General features: G+C 57.9%; 2 protein-coding genes across 2 annotated transcripts; both read right to left on the bottom strand.

Moving 5' to 3' along the window:
* Positions 1 to 9,245: 9,245 nt before the first annotated feature.
* Positions 9,246 to 10,274, bottom strand: LOC144279669 (free fatty acid receptor 2-like). The gene has a single exon (XM_077841257.1). It carries the CDS (start codon positions 10,272 to 10,274, stop codon positions 9,246 to 9,248), a length of 1,029 nt encoding a protein of 342 aa, XP_077697383.1.
* Positions 10,275 to 17,276: 7,002 nt separating this feature from the next.
* LOC144279973 (free fatty acid receptor 3-like) lies at positions 17,277 to 18,806 on the bottom strand. The gene is made up of 2 exons (XM_077841676.1): positions 17,856 to 18,806; positions 17,277 to 17,417 (listed from the first exon to the last, which is right to left on the bottom strand). The coding sequence occupies exons 1-2, from the start codon at positions 18,804 to 18,806 to the stop codon at positions 17,277 to 17,279; spliced, it is 1,092 nt and encodes a 363-aa protein (XP_077697802.1).
* Between the last annotated feature and the right edge of the window lie 5,180 nt (positions 18,807 to 23,986).

Raw genomic sequence — 23,986 nt, 5'->3', positions numbered from 1 at the left:
CTCCCACCAGACTTTGGCCTACTTCAGCTTTGGAGTGGGTGGCCCAACTTCCTCAGGGATCCGGCCTGTCTCAGTGTCAGGGGCGCCATGGTGTCAAGGGCCTTCCCGTGCAGCTGCTGGCTCACAAGTGAAACGTAGACCTATTTCAGATGAAGGGTCCCCCTGGTGCCCTCCACCCACTCCGGGTCTTTCCTTCTCCATGGTCAGGCCCACCGGCAAGCTAGCTACTAGGGGCTATAACTGCAAGTGGGGGTTGCTTGAGGGAGGGCAAACAGGCGGGGCTGAGCTTGTCCCGTTTCAGGGGAACCATTTAGTGGCAGATGAACAAGGGCCAGGCTCCGTGAGGGGCCCGAGTTTGCCCTTGTGGAGCTATGGAGAGCTCCTCCTCCTTGGCCACTGGTATCCATGCGTGCTGGCCTCTGTGGAAATGTGGTTACCGCCTCGGTGGGACTGGAACGCAGGGGGCTGCAGCCCAGCATGCTACTGCTTGAGCTAAAGGAGCAGTGCCATGTGTTGGCGGCAGTAGTAAGGCCGTTATCTGCCATGTGGACGGGAAGGATTTGGGCTCTGGACCTTCACCGTCAATGCGCGGCCCTCTATGCAAGCGGAAGGGCTGGTGCCGCCTGGTAGCAGTGGTGGGAACAGGCTGTTATTGAGCAGGATTTGAACGGAGGACTTCCAGCACCACAGTGAAGGGTTCACGTGATCTAAGAGCGGAGTGCCCTTTGCTGCGGTAGTAGGGCTGTTATCCTCCAGGTTGCTGGGGAATGGGTGTTTAGCAAACACTGGTCTCTGCGGGTCTGTTCCAGGTCCGGACGTAGAGCTGAGATATTCCTCGCGCAAGGTCCTGCACCTCCTCCCTTTGCTGGTGGATCTGGGTGCCCCAGAGGGGCAGTGGCTTTATCTATGTATCAAATAAAATTATTGATTTATTATCCCATTGAGATTGTTTTCTTATTATTCTTCAGGGCTGGAGTGGGGTTTATGGGTTAGAGTTGGTGGGGGCTGGGGGCCAGGACTCCTGGGTTCTCTCCATGGGAGGGGACTATGGCTAGGAAGTAGGACACACACATATTGTCGCTGGCGACTTTTAATTAACTGCAGGGCGTGATTCTAGCACCGCAGGTGAGCAAATAGCATCTCCGTGGCACCAATATTAACGAGGGGTTAATGGATAACTGGGCCGAGCAGGGCCTGGGGCAGCTGGGTGATCTCGCATGGGCAGCTGGAGGAACCAGGGGCTTCCAGGCCAGGGGACCCTGCCACGGAGATGACACCCCCTCCCTGGGCTTCCGCAGAGCAGGAGCCCATTCACACCGCTCCCTGTAAACACAAACTGTAAGTGTAACTGTAACAAAGCGACTTTTGGCCGGACACTACTGAGAATATCCATTCAGGACAAATTGCTTAGCGCAGGGCAGTCGCAGCCCAAGGCTGCGGGTCCTTTACTACGAAGGCCCACCAAACCAGCCAAACAGAGAGGACTTCGGTTTCACCCCACTGGCTAACCAGAAGTCATACAAGCAATTCCCTCAGACACTCCAGTTTCCCGGGATCACCACCAGTGCCACTCCTTAACAAAGCCCTGGCTGGGATGATTTAATTGGGGATCGGTCCTGCTTTGAGCAGGGGGTTGGACTAGATGACCTCCTGATGTCCCTTCCAACCCTGGTATTCTATGATTCTATGATTCCTTATGGGGATGACTGGTTATGAAAACCAATACCCCAGTGAAAGAAGAAAGGTTCTCCCGATCCCAAACAACCAAGCTCCAGACCCAGGTCAATATACCGGTTAGAACTTACCCACAAATCACACTCTTGCCAATCCTCTAGAATCTAAAATCTAAAGGTTTATTCATAAAAGGAAAAAGATACAGGTGAGAGGTAGAATTGGTTCAATGGAATCAAATCCATACAGTCATGGCAACGTTCTTGGTTCAGGCTTGTAGCCGTGATGGAATAAACTGCTGGCTTAAGTCAAGTCTCTGGAGTACACCCACAGCTGGGATGGGTCATTCAGTCCTTTGTTCAGAGCTTCAGTTTGTAGCAAAGTCCCTGCAGAGGTAAGAAGCAGGATTGAAGACCAGATGGAGGAGATGCAGCTGCCTTTTCTCATCTCTTGCCATGCGGCCTGTGATCCCTTTGTTTCAAACACAAGCTGCCCAGCACTCGGCGTGGAAGCCTAAGGGCTTGGCTACGCTTGCAGATGTAGAGCCCTGGGAGTTCAACTAGCCGTCAGAGACTGCAGCAGGGAAACTGCTGCCGAGTGTTTACACTGTCAGCTGCAAGCGCACTGGTGTGGCCACATTAGAAGCTCTTGAAACGCCACAGAGAGCAGTGCCTTGTGGGAGCTGTCCCCGTGTGCAAGGGGCTGCAGCGTGCTTTTCAAATGGGGGGGGGATGCGGGGTGGAGGGTGACAGGGAGTGTGTTGTGTGTATGTGGGGGGAGAGACAGTGTGTTTTGGGGGGCAGTGTGTCAGCATGCTGTCTTGTAAGTTCAGACAGCAGCAGACCCCCCCCTTCCCCCCGCCCCCTCTCTCACACACACACTCACAGCAGCAGCATTCCACAGCCATGGGTTGCTTTGTCCCGGGGCAGATAAGCAGCCGGCTGTCAGAAACGGCGCGTTGAAAGGGGATATCCCCATGCCTGCAGCTGAGTTCAAAACCATGCCAGGAGCGGCCACTTGACTTCAGGGGATTGTGGGACGTTTCCGGAGGCCGACCACAGCGCAGTAATGCACCACGTTGTCCACACAGACACCCGGGCGGAGGTGGAATACCAGGAGCGCTCCAGCTGCAGAGTCCAGGTGCTCTAAGGGCCTTGCCAATGTGGACACCTCCGGAGTTAGGGCGCCCGAGGCTGATTTAATGCGTGCTAACTTGCAAGTGTCGAGTTGCAAGTTGAGGCGTTCTCTCCATAGGCATGTCCTGCATGCCTTGCTGCGTCATAAGGCATATTTGCCTACTCTCAATGGGTCAGTTGTACAGCTGATGGTGCTTAATGGGCCATCAAGCAGGCTAGGCAGAGCTGGTGCCAGACTGTCTGGGGTACCACCCAGAAGCATAGCCCGAGTTTGAAATACAGACATACATACATACCTCTAACTCATAATACAAACATATAAATGAGATGATCCTATCTGGCAAATAACACTTTTGCAGATATCTTACATGGCATATCTATCTGGCTGATTACCCCGTGGGCATTACCCCGGGAGCCAACATTGGAAAGAGGTATAGAGCCAACACTTATAACTTTAAATACAAAAAGGATATGTGCATACAGACAGCATAATCATAACCAGCAAATCATAACCTTTTCATAGACACCTCACTGGACCGCCTTTGTACAAGATTGGGTGCCACTATAAGACTGTGGTTGCAACAATGATCTATATGGTCACTGTTCATGTCAATAACCTCACCATAACCCACACACCTTCTGGGCCTGGTGTTCTGCCCTGGCTAGTGGCTCGGAGAGCGCTTAGAGAGAGAGAAAATGAGTCTGTTCTACAGCCTTAGCTAACAGCCAGTTGGCTTTCAGCTCCCCTTGTAGAGGCTCATGCACTAATACGCCAGAGATCCCCAGTTCGATCCTGCCCGCCGGGGTTTGTCGGCATTGCGAAAGCACGCTGTAAGCAGCGGCAGAGCTGGGGAGGAGCCCAGGCCTTGCCTAGCAGGGGGCTGCGGCAGGGCCGCCCTTAGGCATACGCAGACTATGCAGCTGCTTCGTAGGGCACCACTTAATTCGGGGCCCCAAGTTTCATGGTGCCCTAGGCAGCTGTATGCAGCGCTGGCTCCAGCGGCCAGCCCCTTCCCCTAAGCCCCCGCCCCACCTCTTCCCCCAGGCCCCCTCCCCCGAGCTCGCGGGGGTACCGGAGCCGGCAGAAGGGGTCGAGCCCGCGTCTGCACTCGCCGGCGGCAGGAAGCAGAGCGACCCGGTCCCAGCCGGCTCCGCTCCGCCAGCTCCCAGCCGCGTTGCTCCGCTTCCCGCCGCCGCCTCTGGTGAGTGCCCCCCGGGGGGGGGGGCATCCCTTCCTCCAAGCCCCCTCCCCCAAGTGACAGAGCCGGGGGAGCCGGCTGGGGCCGGGTCGCTCTGCTTCCCGCTGCCGCCGGTGAGTGCGGGGCGAGTGGCCCGACTCCGGCTGCGGGCGCCGGGTCCCCCGCGCTGCCCTGGGCCTCCCGGCCTTGTTGCTGCCCCCCAGCTCCTGCCCCCGCTGCCCTGCAACCTTAAGCGCAGCCCCCCCCCCCCCCCCACCGCCCCAGCAGAGCGGCCGCTCCGGGTGCAGGGGCTCGGGCTGCATAGGGCACCACCCCCAGGTGGGGACGGCCCTGGGCTGCGGGTCGGGAGCGAGGGACACCGGCTGAATGCGTGCGGGGGAGCCCCCGGCTGGGAGAACAGGGGGGCTGCAAGCGGAATCGGGCTTGGTTTTAGGTGCGGGTTTGGGGTTTGTTTGCTTTGGAGGTGGCCGATTTGGCCTGGAAGGCCGCCTGGGCTGGGCTGGGCTCCCCTCCCTCCAGGGTCTCCAGGCTCCGCTTCCACCCTGTGCGGGGTCGGGGCCCCGGGCGGTGCGCGGGGGGGAGGCAGGATCTGCTGCGGCTCAGTGAGCTCCGGGCGGGGCTCTATGGCGGTCCCACAAGTGCCCTGGCGGCCTGTGAGGGGGGGGGAGTCCCAGCCCAGGTAAGTGTCCGGGGGGAGGCGGCGAAACCCGACCAGCCAGGGGGTGGCCCAGCCCTGCGACCTGCTGGGGCTTTGCCCAGAGAGGGCTCAGCAGAGGAGGGGGCCAGCGGGTAGGGTTGCCAGGCGGCCGGTTTTGGACCAGAGCGCCCGGTCAAAAAGGGACCCTGGTGGCTCCGGTCAGGACCACGGGCGCAGCGGGGCTAAGGCAGGGGCGGTCAGTGCCGGTTCTCACACCCTGAGGCTGCTCTCCCAGGTCCTCCCCCTCACTTCGGTCTGCTCAAAGCCCAGAGGAAGGGGCAGCGTCTCTGAGACAAAACTACCCCGGCCCAGGCCCAGCCAGCGGCCCTTGAGGCGGAGGAAACAGCTGCTCTGGCGCCCTGCCCTGCTCGCAAATGGAGGAGGGGTGTTCTCAGGGGTCTTCAACCCCCGTCCCCCAAGTGGGGAATCAAACGTGAGGCGCAGCCGGGGCTTTTCACTCTGGACTGGGCCGTGCCCAGCCTGTGGCGATGCACACAGCCTGACAGCTGCTGCACAAGTGGGGAAACTGAGGCACAAGGGGTGTGACTTGGAGAACTTCATACACAAGTGGGCTCAGAGTTCTGGGCTCTTCTGCTGCTGTAACCACTCGACCCTACTCCCCACTCAGAGCCAGGGATACAACCCAGGAGTCCTGGCTCCCAGCCTGCACCCCCTAACCAATTAGAGGCATCCTGTCTGAGCTCCCCGGGGGGGGGGGGTTCGGGTGGGGTTGTACCAAGACCTGTAATAACAGAACCCTGCCCAGTGGGGTGTGTAGCGGTTCCCCTGCGTTTATCTGCCTCCCCTATGTAAATGTGACGCCCTTTGCACCTCACCATGCGCGACAAACCCATCCGGCCGCTATTTCTTCTGCTTTTTGGCAGGGGCTCGGGGTGGGGAAGGGGGCGGGGCCTCGGGAAAGGGGCGGGGCAAGGGTGTTCAGTTTTGTGCAAGTAGAAAGTTGGCAACCCTGCCGGCAGAGTGAGGTGCTGAGTGGGAGTCCCGGCGCTCCAGACCCAGAGAGGGGGGCCGCTGCAGACACCTCCCCCGTGGTGAGCTCTGTCAGCAGTGGGATACTGCGGTGCTGGCAGGGAAATAGTGCGGGGAAGCCCCCCTCCCGCTCCAGCTCCTTGCTGAGGGGGGCAAATGCTGCATGAAAGCCCCACTCCCCTCCCCCAAGCTCCTTGTGGTGGGGTTGGGGTTGGGGGCAAATTCATGAACTTTCTGCCCCCCCCCCCCCCGACACGGCCTATAATGCAAGTACACACACATTTCTTATTGTGATAGTTTTACTGGGTCACTGGATGTTGTAGGCAGCTAATCAAACAAACTAATCAAACAAAAACTAATCCAACAAAATTGGAGAATTTGTACAACCCCCCCCTCCCCTCCCTCACCACTCCCCTCCCTCTGAAACGGGCTGGACTTGGCTTGAAAGGCAGTGCCGTGTTTTCTTCTTGTGAGACTCGCCAACACTCCCCCCACTCCACCCCCCCCGGAAGTACAGCGCCCCCTAGCGTCACCCTGGGACATGGGGGCCAGCCCTGTGGCCAGGGGAGAGCCCCCCCCACCCCCTGCAGCACAGCGCCCCCTAGTGCCGCCCTGGTGTCTGCAGTGAGGTCACCCCACTGAGAGCCCACACGCTGTCCCATACTGCTCTTGTGAGCACTCAGCGGGTTTGTTTATCTGCTAACAGCTGCTCTGGGGAGCTCGCTGTGCAATGGGGTTTGGTGGGCCTCAGCCCCATTCGGAGCAGGAGCCGACCTGCACCCAGCTTCGCCCCCTCCCCCCGAGGAGTTGGACAGTGACTGCCATGTAAGATATCTCACGGTGCCTGAGCCCAGGAGAAGAGGCTGCATGTGTGATACAGGGGGCTGTGTGTGGGTGGTAGGCTGGCCAGGCGTCTGGTTTTTGATCAGAACGCCCAGTCGAAAAGGGATCCTGGCGGCTCCCGTCAGCACCACTCACCACGCCGCTAAAAGTCCAGTTGGCCGCAGCACCAGCAGGGCAGGCAGGCTCCGTGCCTGGCTCCACACGGCTTCCGGGAAGCGGCTGTCATGTCCCTCCAGCTCCTAGGTGGAGGGGCAGCTGGGGGGTCTCCACGCACTGCACCCACCCTGAGTGTGGGCTCCACAGCTCCCATTGGATGGGAACTGAGGCCAATGGGAGCTGCAGCCGAGGCAGCACGCGGAGCCCCCTTGGCCGCCCCTCCACCTAGGAGCCGGACGGACATGCTAGCTGCTTACCAGAAGCCACGCGGACTTCCTCTGTCCCCGGGAAATGCCGGGGCTGCCTGAGGTCACCGCCACCTGGAGCCCGCACCCTGAACCCTCTCCCATACCCCAACCCCCTGCCCCAGCCCTGAGCCCCCTCCCACACTCCAAACCCCCCAGCCCGGTGAAAATAAGCAAGTGAGTGAAGGTGGGGGGGTGGAGTGATTGGGGGCAGGGCAGGGCTGCAGTTAGACATATGGCAACCCGAGTGGGTGGGCTCCTGCTCTGGGGAAGCCCCGGGGGTGGGGGGCGTCAGGCCGGTGGCAGGGTCCCGTGGCCTGGGACCTGGTGGTTCCTTGTGAAATCCCCTGGCTGCCCCAGGCTCTGCCCAGCCCAGTTATCCATTAACCCCAGTTAATATCAGCACTACAGAGACACTATTTGCTCACCTGCTGTGCCAGATTCACGCCCTGCAGTTAATTAAAAGTTGCCAGAGACAATATGTGTGAGGCCCACTTCCTAGCCCTGGTCCCTTCCCATGGATAGAATCCAGGAGTTCTACCCCCAAACCTCCCTCCCCTGACTCTAACCAATAGACTCCACTCCCCTTCCAGAACTGGGGATAGAATTCAGGAGTCCTGGCTCCCAGTCAGCCCCCCTACGCTAACCCACTAGACCTCACCCCAGACCTGAAGAATAAGAAGAAAATAATCTCAGTTGGATAATAAATCAATAATTTTATTTAATATATAGATAAAGCCACTGCCCCTGGGGGGGCGCCAGATCCACCAGCAAAGGGAGGAGGTGCAGGACCTTGCGCGAGGGAGATCTCAGCTCTACGTCCGGACCTGGAACAGACCCGCAGGGACCAGTGTCCATTGTACGTGTGCCTGCTGAATGCCCATCCCCCACCAACTGGGAGGATAACAGCCCTACTACCGCTGCAAAAGGCACTTTGCCTTTAGATCACGTGAGCCCTTCACTGTGGTGCTGGAAGTCCTGCTTTCAAATCCTAGTGAATAACAGCCTGTTCCCACCACTGCTACCAAGGGGTGCTGGCCCTTCCGCTTGCACCTTGCATTGATGGTGGAGGTCCAGAGTCCAAATCCTTCCCGTCCACATGGCAGATAACGGCCTTACTACTGCCGCCAACACATGGCACTGCTCCTTTAGCTCAAGCAGTAGCATGCTGGGCTGTAGCCCCCTGCGTTCCAGTCCCACCGAGGTGGTAACCACATTTCCACAGAGGCCAGCACGCACGGATACCAGTAGCCAAGGAGGAGGAGCTCTCCATAGCTCCACAAGGGCAAACTCGGGCCCCACGGGCCCCTCACGGAGCCCTTGTTCATCTGCCACTAAATGGTTCCCCTGAAACGGGACAAGCTCAGCCCTGTTTGCCCTCCCTCAAGCAACCCCCACTTGCAGTTGCAGCCCCTAGTAGCTTCTTTGCCCGTGGGCCCAACCATGGAGAAGGAAAGACCCGGAGTGGGTGGAGGGCGATGAAATAGGCCTGTGTTCAGCCAACCTCTCATGTGCCAGCAGCAGCAAAGGAAGGCCCTTGACGCCATGGCGACCCTGACACTGAGAGAGGCCAGACCCTTGAGGAACTTGGGCCACCCACTCCGAAACAGGGTGGCCAAAGTCCAGTGGGAGTTTGGCCAACCGCTCATGGCCAGGGCTGGATTAATCTTTTGTGGGCCCCGGTGCCCGGACCGTGGCCCCACCTCTTGCTCTGCCCCAAGGCCCCGACCCTGCTCGGCCTCTTCTCCCTTGAGGTCGTGGTCCCACTTGGCCTCTTCCCCCCGAGTCCCTGCCCACCACTTGCATGGGGCATAAGGAGAGGAGAGGACTGAATGGGGGGAGCTGGGGAGGGGGTGGAGAAGAGCGAACAGCGAGCGGAGGATCGGGAGGAAGAGGCTGAATGAGGGTGGCACCTCAGGGTGCAGCGGGGGGGTGGGGCCACAGTCCCGGCACCATGTCCCCTTCTAAGTGTGGGCCTGCTCCCGCTGGCGCCATTGTAAACCCGCTACTGCTCGTGGCCCGGCAGCAGCAAAGGAAGGACCTTGACCCCAACCTGAGGTGGGCCAAACTCTTGTGAAAGTTTGGCCAACCACACTGAAGCTCAAGTAAGCCAAAGCCTTGTGGAAGTTGGGCACCAACTCCAAGCCCCGCCGCACGCTGCTGTCTAAGGAAGGACGGCCCTCTCGGGAGGTGCAGGGAAGGACAGAAGATGCCGTCCCTGGCTCAAGTGCAGGATCTCTTGCTCCTGCGGAGCATGGGACAAGGAAGGTTCTGCGGAGGAAACAGAGAGTCGGTATCATCCTGGGGGTCAAGTTGTGAACTCCTCAGCCTCCATCCCACTTGTTGCCTCCACCTCTCTGCCTCCTTCCGCACAGCGAGTCAAGCAGGGAAGATGGCACCAGGCCAAGATGGCGCTGAGTTTGTGCCACAGGGCAGCCAGGTACTTGGCGAAGGCTCGTTGGACGGCAGTGGAGGAGAAGTAGAAGATGGCAGGGTCCAAGGCGGCATTGAGGGTGCTGAGGAGAAGAGCGTACACCCTCCATTTGGGGCTCTCGTTTTGAACAAAGCCCACTACATGGGACAGGTTGTAGGGGGCGAAGCAGACTATGAAGTTGAACAAGGTGACCAGAGCCAGGCCCACGGCCCGCTGCTTCCTCCGGGCTGTGATGTTGGGCAAGGCCAGCAGGATGCGGATGAGGTTGACGTAGCAGAAGATGGTGATGGTGAAGGGAAGACAGAAGAGGACAATGAAGAACTCCAGGCGGACAGGGAGGAGGATCTGGAGCTGCATAGGGGAGAAAACTTCGTAGCAGTTAGACGCGTTATTGGCGGTCACGGTCCCATTGGGGCTCAGGACCTCGTATTGGACAATGTACACGATGCTGCAGTGGGCACAGCCCAACACCCAGAAGACCACGGAGGTGGCGACAGCATAAGCTGGACGACGTCGGAGCTTGTACTTGATGGGAAAGGCCACCCCGAGGTAACGATCAATGCTGACGGCCATGAGTAAGAAGGAGCTGATGTAGATGCTATTGTAGTAGAAGTAGTTGGTGAGTGGGCAGAGGAAAACAGGCAAGGGCCACTCCAGGCCTGAGGCAGCCTCCACCATCTTGAAGGGGAGAAAAATGAGGAGGAAGATGTCGGAGACGGTGAGGCTGAGGAGAAGGATGTCGACGGGGGTGGGTTTCTGGCGGACCTTCACCAGGAAGGTGTAGAAGGCCAGGAGATTGGACGGGAGGCCGATGAGGAAGGTGAAGATGTAGACAGTGAGAACCAGCGGGATGTAAACATTTGAATGCATCTCCTTGGCTCCTTCAAAGGAGAACAGGCTCATCAGCTGCCGAAGGAACCCAAGAGTCCTGGTAGCCAGCCCCCTCCTCCTCCAAACCACTAGATCCCACTCCCCTCCCAGGACTGGGGATAGAACCCATGAGTCCTGGCTCCAGCCCCTCCTGCTCCAAACCACTAGACCCCACTCCCCTCTGTGGCACTCCGTACCCCAAAGCAACACCCTGGAACCCCATATTCACCCATGTCATATGATTGTTATGTGTCATACAAAGCATGCCGTGTAAGATCTCATATTAGAGGTCATGATCTGCTGAAACCCGTTGTTCTGACCAAATATGTGTATCTTTAGTGTGTATGAAATTAGAGGATTTTGCTGGATGGTTGTCAATGAAATATGTGATAGGTTTGAGAGTCCTTCCTACACGGGTGGTGACCTCACTGGCCATTCATCAACGGGGGAGTTGCAATCAAGGGATTTAACAATTCAATGACAGTTCCACAAGCACCACACTATGCGGGATTTACTCGATCGCTGTGACTCAGCAAAGCCCATCAGGGCAGGGCTGGGTAAGTGTCTTCTAAGCACCTGGACTAAGGATATAAAATAAGGGACAGAGGCTGCATGGCTTGGCCTTTTCTCCTCCCCCACCTACGCTGCAAGCAACAAGGATGCTGAGAAGAGAGAGAACTTCAGCAGAGGAGACAAGGGAGAAGCCTGTGTATTCTGAACTGTAACATCCATTGAGCGAAGAAAACGGCTAGTCTAAATACTGCCCGGTGTCTTAGAGATTTAAGATGTAGTTTTCGTGCTTATTTTCTTTTCTTTGGTAACTATCTCTAACTTTTATACCTACCACTTCTAATCACTTAAACTCTATCTTTCTGTAGTTAATGCATCTGTTTTGTATGATACCGAAAACCAGTGAATTTTGCTTGAAGTGCCTGGAAATCGTAGCTCCATTCACAAAAGGCTTGTGCATGTCCTTTCCGCATTGAGGGAGGGGCGGACTGGGTAGTGAACTTACCCAGGCTTCTACCCAATGGAGGGCGGTGCAGCTCCGGGGTCCTAGGCTGGGGAGATTTGGCTGGAGCCTCTCTGGTTTTGCTTCATGAGTGGCTGAGGGCAGCCTTTCACGAAACTCGGCTAGGTGTGTCCTGACCTGTGGATGGCTAAGTCCAGTATCTGCCAGACGTTTGTAGCTTGTCACAGCATCACAGCGTGAGTGGGAGCCCAGACTGGTGGGGCAGAGGACTCAGGGCTACCTGAGTTCCAGGTTGCACACCAGGGATCCTGTCACACCCTCCCATCCCTGGGGATTGAACCCACGAGTCCTGGCTCCAGTCCCCCTGATCCTAATCCACTCGATCCCACTTCCCTCCCTGAGCAGGGAGAGTACCAGGAGTCCTCGCTCCCAGACCCTCTGCTCTAACTCTTAGATGCCCCTCCCCTCCCAGTCGTGCAGAAAGAACCCAGGAGTCCTGGCTCCCATCCCTCCTTACCAGTAGCCATGCGAGCAAGCTCAGGGCTCCCGTTCCATTATCTGACACTAGACATAAGGCTGGAATTTATGTAGCCAGCTGCCGTATTTATTTAGCTCAGTTTCCTGTTTAGCCAGTGGCAGGCGCAGCGGGGCCAGCCCCAGAGGGAGAACGGAGAGCCTGGGATGAATGAGATCCTGTGAGCAAACACACAGGGATGGGCTGCAGGTGGTGGGGCGAGCGGGCACCTTGGACAACAGGGAAGTGGTTGTTACTCAGAGGGAAATTTTCATATATATCATCAAGGGTGGAAGGAAGTGTGGTCTAGTGGTTAGAGGGTGGGGGATTGGGAGCCAGAACTCCTGGGTTCAATCCATGATTCTAAGGGGTGATTTTGTGGTTAAAATAGGAAATAAGGAGTCAATGCACAGAACTCAGAAACACAACCCAGGATTCTTGATCTTTCAGCTGCACTAGACCCCACTCTTCTCCCAGGACTGGGGAGAGAATCCAGGAGTCCTGGCTCCCAGCCCCTGAGTGCTCTAACCAATAGTCCACACCTCCATCCTCGAGCTGGGAATAGAACCCAGGAATCCTGCCTCTCAGGCCCCCTGCTCTAACCAACTAGTTCCCACTCCCCTCCCAGATCTGGGGAGAGAACCCAGGAGTCCTGCCTGTCAGCTCCCCCTGTTCTAATCACTAGACCCTTCTCCCCTCCCGGAGCCAGGGAGAGAACCCAGGAGTCCTGGCTCCCACCTTTAGCCACTGAGCCATTTCAGTGACTCTGAAGAGCAGCCCTCCAGCTTTCCCAGGGCCAGGCATCCTGCACCCGTGCTCCAGACAGGCTGTGGGCGCCACATGCCAAGCTGCGATGGGCCCCTCCTTCCCCAGGGTGCAGGTAGCTCTACCCCCGCCTCACAGCTGTGGGGATCGATCGTTAAATAGCCTCATTAAGCAGAAGTTAATAAGTCTCTCCCGTAAAGTAAACCATTGGCTGAGCCCGACCTGTCCCGTGCTCCCCTACCAATCATGGCGGGGATTGGGGGGGGCGAGTGGGTTAGAGCAGGGGGCTGAGAACCAGGACTCCTGGGTTCTATCCTTGGCTCTAGGAGGGAAGTGGGGTCTAGTGATCAGAGCAGGGGGCTGGGAGCCAGGGTTCCCTGGTTCTAGGAGCAGGGCTGGGTGTATGCACCAGCCAGCACATCTCTCTGAGAGTCGTGCCCTCCTGCGGTTAGAAACTGTCAGTCCCTCCGCTCTCCCTAGTGGAGGGAAACCCACTTTCCCTCCCAGCCTGTCTCGCTGCTCAGATGTGGAGGCAAGACATGGAACCGCGAGCGGATCGGACCTGATGGTTCCGGTCCCAGAACCTTTTTTATGGAGCCGCTGCTGGGAGCGGGGGGAAGGAATCGACCCCTCGAGTCTCTTTCTCCGAGTGGGGGAACTCATTCTGTGGGAGATGTAATGACCACATCCTGACTGGCAGTGCTGAGTGCCCCTTGTACGTGGACTGTTGTGTTCTCCTGTGTCGGGGTTCCTCTCTCCCTTTCCCCACCATGCCCTCACTCAGCTGAGCTAGACAAATTTCCATCTCCCCACTCCCCTCCCCTGGTCAGCTTCACTCCGCCCTGATCACCCAGCGATGGGCAAGCATCTTGAAAAAGTAGGTCACAAACCTTTACCCCCATTTTACAGGTGGAAGAACAGAGAGTCAGAGCAGGGAAAGGAGATGGCCATGCTGGGGAAAGGACCCAGGAATCCTGGCTCTCCCCAGCCCCCTGCTCTAACCATTAGACTGCACTCCCCCCAATCTGGGATAGAACCCAGGAGTCCTGACTCCCTGCCCCCACTGTTCTAACCACTACACCCCACTCCTCTCCCACGCTGGGCCTAGAATCCCGTGGTCAGCTGAGCCAGCAATCTTCCTTTTACTTTGTTGCTTATTTGTTTTTTAATTTTGCAAAAACAAAATTAAACTTTGCACAAAGGCCTGATACACACCCATGAGGGCTGGGAGCAGAACCCTGGAATCCTGACTCACAACCCCCCCGGCTTTAACCAGTAGATCCCACTCACCTCCCAGAGCTGGGAAAGGAATCCAGCAGTCCTTTCTCCGATCTCTCTACTCTAACCCAGTCTTCTTCCAGGAGTCCTGAATCCCAGCCACAACCCCTGCTCTAACCTCTAGACCCCACTCCCCTCCTTACAAGTCTTGACCCAGGCAGCTAGAGAGCCCATCCTCACCTCCTCTCCAGCAGTCAGTGCCCTGGGAGCCTGCAGAAGGGCTGGAACCCAGGTGTCCGGGCTGGGAGCCACCCCAGGTGATGTGTCAGGGACGAGCTGGTGGCTGGTCTCCTGCGTCCCGGCTGGGGAGTGAGTTTTCTGTAGCCCAAGCAGCTGGTTATGTTGTGTCTGTGTCTTCACCCCAGGAAACCCCACTGGTCCCTTTCCTCAGAAATCCACACAGAAAGGATGAGAGATGCAACCAATATTTCCTTGTGGGAGGTGTGACTTGGCATGGCCTTTAGAGGGTGTGGTGTTGTCTCTCCATCCCCCCCCCCCCGGCCAGGCTACTGCACCCTGCTGTGGGCAAGGACGCCTGGGTTCTATTCCTGGGAAGGGAAGTGGAATCTAGCAGTTAGAACAGGGCGGGCTAGGAGCCAGGACTCCTGGGTTGTATCCTCAGCTCAGGTAGGGGAGGGAGGTCTAGTGGTTAGAGCTAGGGGGCTGGGAGCCAGGACTTCTGAGTTGTCTCCCCTCTTCCGGGAGGGGCGCGGGGTCTAGTGGTTCTACCACAGGGCACTGGAGGAGAAGCCGTGCTGGATTTATGGTTGTTCCTTTGATCTCCAGGGCTGTAGCAACTTTCGGAAGCGCGATATTAAATAAACAAGCAAATCCGAGTTCATATTTCTTCGCTCAGGCTCTGGGGCACATAAAAACCCTGCATAGAGCACCGAGACACGCACAATAGCCACCGCTGAGTGGGAGGGAATCCGACTGACTGCTAAAGACAGAGACAATGGGGCCAGATCCCAGCTGGGGCCAATCGGCCGTCGCTCCACTGGAGTCAATGGGGCCAGATCCCCATTGGTGAAAATCACTCCATTGAAGCTGTAGCCAGGATACCAGGGGAGATGGGTCCCCAGGTTGCTGGGGGAGGGGACACTGACATTGATGAGCCAGTGCCATGAAAACAATGACACATCCCAAGGCTTTGCAAGCCACCCCAAGGCATCCTGCCCAGGGATGAATGAGCCCCAGGAATGCAGACCCTCCCCCCCCAGGCCTCGTGCAGGGCTCTGGGTCCAGTGTCCTGTCCCTCCGCCTGGGTGTAGCCGCATCAGTTACTATTTGCATAGTTCTGATAGCATCCGTGCTGTGCAAGAAAGGTGACGCCCCAGGAGTCCGTGCTACCTGGCGTGTGCCCAGATGGACGTTCATGTGGGAGTGCCATGGGCTGGCTCACCCGTCCTTCCAGAGGGGAGATGGGTTTCCGATGGGGGCATTTATCACTGCAGGGTTTGCGCTTGGCATCTATGGACCCACCCTGTGCTCTTTTGCCAAGATAGCCCTTGGCCCAGGAGTCCTGGCTCCCAGCCCCCCTGCTCTCACCACTAGACCCTACTCCCCTCCCAGAGCTGGAGAGAGAACCCAGGAGTCCTGGCTCCCAGCCCCATCCCTCCCGCCCCACCCGCAGCTCCAACCAGTAGACCCCAAGCAGAGGAGCTGAATGCTGCCTTCCCCATGGTGGTAGGTTGCCCCATTAGCTGCCTACGAAACTTCCACAGATTTCCTCTAGGGGGCGCTGGGCCCAATCCGGCCCCATAGCGAGGACTGGCTGGCTTGAGGGGAGTGGGACACGGGGAGGGGGAATCCTGAGGGATGGAGTGGGAAGCATTTAGCCAGCTGGTGCCAGAGGGAGGGGCAAGCCCTGAGAGCCCCCTCCTTTCCCCTTGCCTATCCCGACTCCCAGCCCCACCTGTTCTAACGCACTAGTCCTCCCTCTTCTCCTAGATCTGGGGATAGAACCCAGGAGTCCTGGCTCCCAGCCCCTCCACTCCAACCCACTAGGCCCCACCCCCAATAAAACCCAGCAGTCCTGACTCCTGGGCTGTCACGTCTCACCCCACTTTCGCCATGACCCCGCGGGGAGCTGGGGTGGGCACCCAGCTCCTGGCTGTGACAGGAGGCAAGGCAGCCCCGCTGGGGGACATAGCACAGGCTACACGCAAGGACCCCAATGCTGAGGTCACCGTGGCCCCCCCTTCCCTTGCCCAGCTCTGAGAAACAGACACCCCCATCCCTGCCTTAAGACACAGAGAACCGATTCCACCTCACGCAGGGCGGTGGCCCATCGGCATGGCCACGGGCGCCCCTAGTACCTCATGTTGGATGTCCGCCCGGTCAGGGTTATGTTCCGTGAATGTTTTTTTTATTATTGACACCTGGGTTTATTATTTCTTTATGAGCCGGCTGGGAAAAATCTCAGAACACTGCACAAAGATCATAAAATTCCTCGTGAGCAAAGGTCCCCTTTCGGTGAGGTTTCTCTCCACATCTCGGGAGGCAGATTGGCCATGTCGCCCGTGGGGCTGGGCCCGGTCTCCCTTGTAAGGGTCCCCTCCCGTCCGCCCGAGAGAAGCCCAAAGACTCCAGTTGGACTAGACTAAACCCTGTGCCCCAGGGAGAGGAGGGGAGAGACCAAGACCAAGGCCCCAGGCCCTGTACTCTGCTCATGTGTGGCCCTGAGCAGAGGGTGTCTCTGGGGCCACTCATAATGTTCCACGGGCCACGGGCAAAGCCCTCAGCTGTTGTGCTAAATACGGCCAAGCGGCTGTGACATGAGGCAGATATTGCTCAGCAGCTTCGAGACACCTCCACCTTCCTGGTGCGCACCCCGCTGGCGTGCTGCAGCTAAACGGGGTGGACTCCTTTCTGCCGTCCAGCTGTCCAGTGAGAGGTCCCATCAGCCGGGGGAGTAGAGAAGCTGGTCTCCTGGAAGGACAGGAGAAGTCACACCATCCTTCCTGGTTGTGGTGGCCCTGGGTCCATTTGCTCATTGCAGGAAGCTGGGCTGAGTTTCTAAAGCTCCTGTGTCCAGCCCACCGCAGTACGCCAGTACGGGTGAGCCGGCCGTGCAGGTCAGCGAGGTCTTGGAGCACCATGGAGAAACCCCATCTTGTTGATGAACTCCAAGGCCTGGCGTGGGGAGCAAAGAATAGGGAGATGGGTCCCACCAATGCCCCCATTTTGGAAACCCTCAGTGTGCCCATCCACCAACAACCTCCTGACCGTCACCCTCCTAGTAGCAGCACGTGGCTCCATGACAACACTCCGGTGATTTATCTACCAACCCCGAACGGCCAGGTCCTGACCAGCAGCAATTGTGGGTGAGGAATTTCCAGATGGCGACAGCCGCGCGCTTCTCCATGCTGAGGGGCGCTCTCATGAAGCTATTCCACCCCTGCAGCTCGGGGGTGAGCTCTGCGCAGATCTCTAGGGGGCCTGGCCTATCGTCCAGAAGTGCTACTGCCCCACTGCTGCTCACCCCAGGATGGGTGACCCTGTCTCACCAGTCGGCTCTGGTTGACTGAGCCCAGAAGTGGAGCCCCACCAAGCCAAGTCGCTCCCAGGAGTCCATGGACACAATCAGCTGCTTGATTTCCTCTCCTATCAGTATCGTTGTGGCTGTCTCCAGCGCCATCTGGCTCTGTGATGGACAAGAAGCGTACATCAGCCTGTATCACTGCCCGATAGCCAGAGGTTTGGAAGTGGGGCTGGCTTGCCAAAGCCAAGCCAGGGGACCTGTCGGTCCCAGAATTCCAGGGTCTTCCCACAATGCGCGAAATCCCAGGATGCATAGAGGCAAGCGGCGGGAGGTTGCAGCAAGAGGCGCTTTCCTGGAAGGCTGTGTGGTTATTTGGTAAGCACGCAGCCTGCGGGGCTGTGTGGATGCAATAATTCAAAAGGGAAGTCAGTGTTCACGCATAGCTTTGGGAGAGTTATCCCTGATTAAAGTGGAAACACCAAATCTGAAATAACTTGCAAGCGTAGACAAACACTTATTTGGGAATATTCCTTCCCAGCCTTCAGTCCTAGACCTGGGGAAGGTAGAACTGTGGTCCCCACTCCATCCATTTCACTGCACCATCTGCGACTCCGCCATGACCACGTTCTCCGGGGCCTCCGGCCAGACCCCAGGGCAGAGCCAGCCGAGCTGCAGCTTCTCCCAGGCAGCCTGCAGACACTCCAGGCAGATCTTCTGGAAAGACGAGGAGGAGAAGTAGAAGATGATGGGGTCGAAGCTGGCGTTGAAAGTGCTGAGGAGCACGACGTAGACTCTCCATTCTGGGCTCTTATTCTCCACAAAGCCCACCACGTGGGAGATGTTGAAGGGGGTGAAGCAGACCAGGAAGTGGAGAAACGTGGCTGCCACCAGCCCGATGGCCCGGCGCTTCCTCCCGGGGCTCACCAGTGGCAGGGAGCGTATGATGGCGATGAATCTGGCATAGCAGAAGGTGGTGATTCCCAGCGGAAGGCAGAAGAGGACCAGGAACATTTCCAGGCGGACGGGCAGCAGGACAGCCAGCTGGTGGTCGGTGAAGGTGGCGTAGCAGCGGGTGAGGTTGCCCACTGTGTTGTTGCCCCTGGCCTGGTACTGGACCACGTAGATCACACTGCAGTGGGAGAAAGCAGCCACCCAGAACAAGGCCACGGCCGCCACGGCATAGGCCGGCCGGCGACCTGCCTTGTAGCGGAGGGGGAAGGCCATGCTGAGGTAGCGGTCAACGCTGACGCCGGTGAGCGAGAGGGTGGTCAGGTAGATGCTGCTGAAGAAGAGGAGGCCGGAGAGGGGGCAGAGGAAATCCGGCATCTTCCACTTCATCTCCCAGGAGGCCTCAGTGATGCGGATGGGCAGGAAGGCCAGCAGCACCAGGTCGGACACTGTCAGGTTGAGGAGCAGGACATCGGCGGGCAGCAGGCGCCGGCGGGCCTTCACCACGAAGGCGCAGAAAGCCAGCAGGTTGAGGGGCAGGCCTGTCACAAAGGTCACTGTGTAGACGGCCAGGGAGAGCTGATAGCTGCCAGTGGGAGGCATGGTGGGAAGAAGGGAGTGGCAGGGGCTGGGTTGACAATAGCAACCAGGGATCCACTAGGCTTTGGGATGGGAATGGAGATGGGTTGCCAATAGCTACAAGGGACCCACTAAGCCTTGGGCTGGGGATGGAGGTGGGTTGGGGTCGCCAATAGCAACGGGGGACACACTAAGCCTTGGGACAGGGATGGAGATGGATATGGGTCACCAACAGCAACAGGGGACACACTAGGCCTTGGGACGGGGATGGAAATGGATCTGGGTTGCAATAGCAACGGGGGACACACTACTCATTGGGCTGGGGCTGGAGGTAGGGCCGGAGCCAGGGCCAGGTTGCCAGTAGCCACAGGGACCTAGTAGGCCTTGGGGTAGGGCTGGAGGCAGGGTCCCAGCAAGGCTCATTAACTGCAGAGAGAGGAGAGACAGGTGGGATTAGTGAGCCCCTTTCGATATCAGTCCTGAGACAAACACCCTGGGGCCGGAGGGGCAGCTCCTGGTGCAGCGGGGTCCTGGGGCACCTGGGTGATACAGTAATGCATCTAAATAGCACTAGTAACGTACAGCGCCTGGCGCCCTCGGGTCCTGGGTCAGAACTGGGGCTCCTAGGTGATAGTGTAACACACCTAATAAATAGCAATAATGAAGTACAGCGCCTGGCACATGGGGGTCCTGGGCCAGGGCTGGGGTGCCTGGGTGCTACCGTAATGCACCTAATAAATAGCACTAATATAACATACAGCGCCTAGCGCAATGGGGTCCTGTGCCATGCCTGGCGGCCCCTCAATCCTACCACAGTACAGATAAGAATATTATTTCTCATTCCATTCCATGGGAAACTTTCGAAAGCATTGACCCCGCCCCCCTTACACTCGAAACTTTGTTTTCTGAGTGATCATGTTGAAAGTTTTTTCCAAGAATTTGGGGGCAAAAAACCCCAAACTGTCCCCACAGTTTGTCTCAGTCTCTGCTCCCCCCCTTTTTTTTTATTCCCCCACCTCAAAAAAGAGGGTGGGAAAATGAAAACAGTGAGTGAAAGTGGGGAAATAAAAAAACTTTCACTCCCCCCTGCCCTTTATCTCATTGGGAAAAAAATCGCAGATTTGTAGATTCCAAGGCGTGAAGGGACCATTACGGTCATCCAGTCCCACTCTGAGCAGAGCCCAATCCGGGACCCCACACTGGGGGTCCGGCCATTGGTCACGGATCACTGCCTCTCTGAGGCAGCAAGCCCCTGGGCCCAGCGCCCACGGCGCCTCATCCAGTCTTGACCCTGCCTTCCATCTCTGCTCCAGCACTCTACAATATTTACATCGTTCCCGGCCTGGAGCGAAACTTAGTGTTCCCCAAGAACTGCTATAAATCCTCCTGGCCCACAGCTTGACATCTCTCCCCACCGTGGTAACGCCAAGTGTTTCACCCTCCTACGCCTCGCTTCTAGGGGGCTCTGGTAACTCAGGATCCTGGGGGTTTATCCCCCGCTCTCTGAGGGGAATGGAGTCTAGTGGTTAGAGCAGGGGAGGCTGGGAGCCAGGACTCCTGGGTTCTCTCCCCAGCTGTTGGAGGGGAGTGGGGTCCAGTGGCTAGAATGGTGGGGTGGGGGCTGGGAGCCTGGGTTCTCTCCCCAGCTCTGGAAGGGGAGGGAGTCTAGTGGTTAGAGCGAGGATCTGGGAACCGGGACTCCTGGGTTCTCGCCATAGCTCTGGGAGAGGAGTGGGGTTTAGTGGTTAAAGCAAAGGGCCTGGGAGCCTGGAATCCTGGGTTCTCTCCCCAGCTCTGGGAGGGGAGGGAGGTCTAGTGCTTAGAGCAGGGGTGGCCAACCTGAGCCTGAGAAGGAGCCAGAATTTACCAATGTACATTGCCAAAGAGCCACAGTAATACGTCAGCAGCCCCCCATTAGCTCCAGCCCGCAGCGCCTCCTGCCTGCCGGCAGCCCCTCCAGTCAGCGCCTCCTGCCTGCTGCAATCAGCTGTTTCGCATGCGCAGGAGGCTCTGTGGGGGAGGGGGAGGAGCGAGGGCACGGGGCAGGCACCTTGGGGGAAGGGGTGGCGTGGGGGCAGGGCCTGTGGCAGAGCCAGGGGTTGAGCAGTGAGCCCCCCAGCACACTGGAAAGTTAGCATCGGTAACTCCAGCCCCAGAGTCAGCGCCGATGCAAGGAGACGCATATTAACCTCTGAAGAGCCACAGGTCGGCCACCCCGGGTTAGAGCGAGAAGGCTGGGAGCCAGGACTCCTGGGTCCTCTCCCCAGTTCTGGGAGAGGAGTGGGGTTTAGTGGTTAAAGCAGAGGGGCTGGGAGCCAGGACTCCACCACAGCCACACCTGTCCCCGGGGTAATGGCCCTGCCAGACAAAGAGCAATGGGCAGAGGCTCCCAACCTTTCATGTGTGCCAAGGGAGCACCATGCTCCCAGGGCGGTGGCTGGGGAGCCCTGTGGGGCTGTGGGGCTTAGTAGTTGAGTCCAGACACAGGAACAAGGACAGACAGATGCCCTGTGACCAGAAGGCCAGGAGCTGTCACCCAGATGGATTGAGAAACGAAAGCTCCTGAGCTCTCAGAGAAACCACAACACTGAGTCATAACCCCCCTGGGTTATGAAGAATGGAGCCCTGCGGTGGAGAACGTGCCCGGAGCCAGCTCATCCCCCACCCTGGGGCCAGATTGGGGCTGGTGCCCAGTAGAGGGGAAAAGACTCCATGTCTCATGTCCCACACATCTCACCTCTGAGCATTCACAGCTCTCTCCCTGATCTAAAAACCTACCAGGGCCCAGCTCCTCAGGAGAGATAGACAGATAGGGTGTATGGGGATGGATAGGTAGAGGGGGTGTATGGGAACAGATGGATGGATGGGGATGAATGGATAGATAGGGGGTGTATGGAAAGAAAGCGAGAGTGAGAGATAGGGTGTAAGAGGATGGATGGATAGATAGAGGTGGCTGTATGGGGATGCATGAATGGATGGATAGAGGGGGGTGTTTGAGGACAGACAAACAGATAGATAACCTCAATGCAGTCCCTTACTCCATGTCCATCTCCGATTCTCTACCGGACCACTTCTCGGGGCAGAGCTGATCTCTCCTCTGGCCCTGGCTGGGTAAATCAGTCTCCTGTCCGGGGTGGGATCGATGTGACAGCTGATAGGGATAACACTTTGGACCCCAAAATAAACCTAGGTGTGGATGCTTCAGGCAGCATAGGTGGGGCAGGAAGAGGTGACCAGAGCACCAAAATAGACACCCTGTTCTCTGTAGCTGCCACTGACATCTGCACTGGGAAACTCCCTCCCTGAGAGGGGAGAATCTGCCTGTTCAACCACTAGACCCCACTCCCCTCCCAAAACTGGGGATAGGACCCAGGAGTCCAGGCACGCAGCCCCCACTGCTCTAACCCTTAGACCCCCATCTCCTGCCAGTGCCAGGGATAGGACCCAGGAGTCCTGACTCCCAGCCTCCCTGCTCTAACCACTAAACCCCACTAACCTGCCAGAGTTGGAGATAGAATCCAGGAGTCCTGTCGCCCCGTCCCCACTCCCTTCTAACAAAAAGCACTTCCCCTGAGCTGTAGGAACTGAAGTCAGGTCTCCTTTTCCTGGTTCCTTTTCCTACTCACTGGAGCACAGTCTCTTGCACCCTCAGCTGTCCTGATCCGGATCAGCCCCTAGACCAGTATCCCTGCCTGGCCAACCAGTGGGCACAGGACGGGCGGCTGGGAGCCCAGCTCTGGACACCGCATGGACCCCCTCCCCAACCAGAATTGGGGCCCACTGCCAGGCACTACACAGACACGCAGCAAGCATCTAGGAGATGAGCACCCCAAACTTGGAAGGCTTAGAGGTGGTGGGGTATGGGGCACAGGACCTTTCCCCTCTAGGGGGTGCTGGCTCCCATCCGGCCCCACGCTGGTGGACTGGCAGGTTTGCGGGGGCAGGCAATGGGGAACGAGGCTTTTCCCCTCTAGTTTTGCTCTAGTGGCTCAGAGACCAACTCTCCCTTCCGCCTGCCAGTGTCCCGGGTCACGAAGCATCACTGGGCCCTGGGAACCCGCCCTCCACGCTTGCTGGCTGAACTAGAGCGATAGCAATGGGTGGGGCCGCTAGGCAAGACCTGAGCAACCAGGCCAGAGTTGGGGTTGCTGGCCCTGGAGTCCCCAGTTCCGGGCTCCCCTCCCCAAACACCCATCCCCCTTCCCTCCTCCCCAAACTCTGACCCCGGGTCAACTGCAGCTGGCTACAAAGCTTAGGCGGAGAGGGAAATTGGGGGTGGGGCAAGCCGGTAGATCCTGGGGAGCTGCGACAGTTTCAAGGAGCCCAGAGCCCACCCACAATAGTTTCAAGGGAGCTCTGAGCTCCCTTGACAGTTTCTAGAAACCCTAGAGATAACCCTGATGTTTATAGGAAGCCTAGAACCGATAGTTTTGAGGGAGCCCAGAGCCCCCTCTTGATAGTTTATGGGAAGCCCCAAGCCTCCCTTGATAGTTTTGCGGGAGTCCCAAGCCCCCCATGATTGTTTTGAGGGAGCCCAATCATCATCTGTGGTGATTTTGGGGAAGCCCAGGGCTCAGCCACATAGTTTCTAGGAACCCAGCCCTGCTTCCCCTCCTAGAAGCTCCTAGGAACCGCAGCTCCTGCTCTGGACAGTTTCCAGTTGCCCAACCACCTCCTTCCGTGGGCAATTTCTAAAGAGCCCGCATCAAATTTCCAGCCTCGCCTCCAAACCACAGGGTCACCTGGCAGTTTCAAGCAACTTCTGCTTTTACCGAGCCCTAAAGTGGAACCAGAGGGGGGGGGGGGGGTGAAGGGGGCTGGATTGGTCCAGATCCTCCAGCTCCCAGCAGCCAGAATGCAGTCTAGGCCCAAAGGGTTGGGCAATATAGTTCTCATGTGCTGCCACCTAGTGGGCAAGGGGCAAACTGGAGAGTGCCTGGTCATTGATTCTCGCCTGCCCAGGCGTGTTGGACGGGCAGCGCTAAACCCAGGCCGAGGGGCAGCTGGGTCAGGGTCAGAGACAGAACAGGGCAATCGGAACTGGGACGGGAGAGGCTGCATCGGCTGCACCTCCCGTTGGGCCCTTCTCCCCATTTAGACAGAGGAACCTGTGGCACAGAGCGAGGCAGGGACTCGCTCAGGGTCACACTGGCAGCTGGGAATAGGACCCAGGAGTCCTGGCTTCCAGCCCCCCTGCTCTAACC

The sequence above is a fragment of the Eretmochelys imbricata genome, chromosome 24, assembly GCF_965152235.1.
Source record: "Eretmochelys imbricata isolate rEreImb1 chromosome 24, rEreImb1.hap1, whole genome shotgun sequence".
NCBI classification, from domain to species: domain Eukaryota; kingdom Metazoa; phylum Chordata; order Testudines; family Cheloniidae; genus Eretmochelys; species Eretmochelys imbricata.
This window is presented reverse-complemented; position numbering and strand designations above follow the sequence as displayed.

Excerpts from the sequence above, each read along its gene's own strand:
- LOC144279669 (XM_077841257.1), bottom strand. The coding sequence starts at position 10,274 with ATGAGCCTGTTCTCCTTTGAAGGAGCCAAGGAGATGCATTCAAATGTT.
- LOC144279973 (XM_077841676.1), bottom strand. The coding sequence starts at position 18,806 with ATGCCTCCCACTGGCAGCTATCAGCTCTCCCTGGCCGTCTACACAGTG. Across the intron at positions 17,418-17,855 it reads TCATGGCGGAGTCGCAGATG|AGCCAGATGGCGCTGGAGAC; the intron begins GTGCAGTGAAAT and ends TGTCCATCACAG.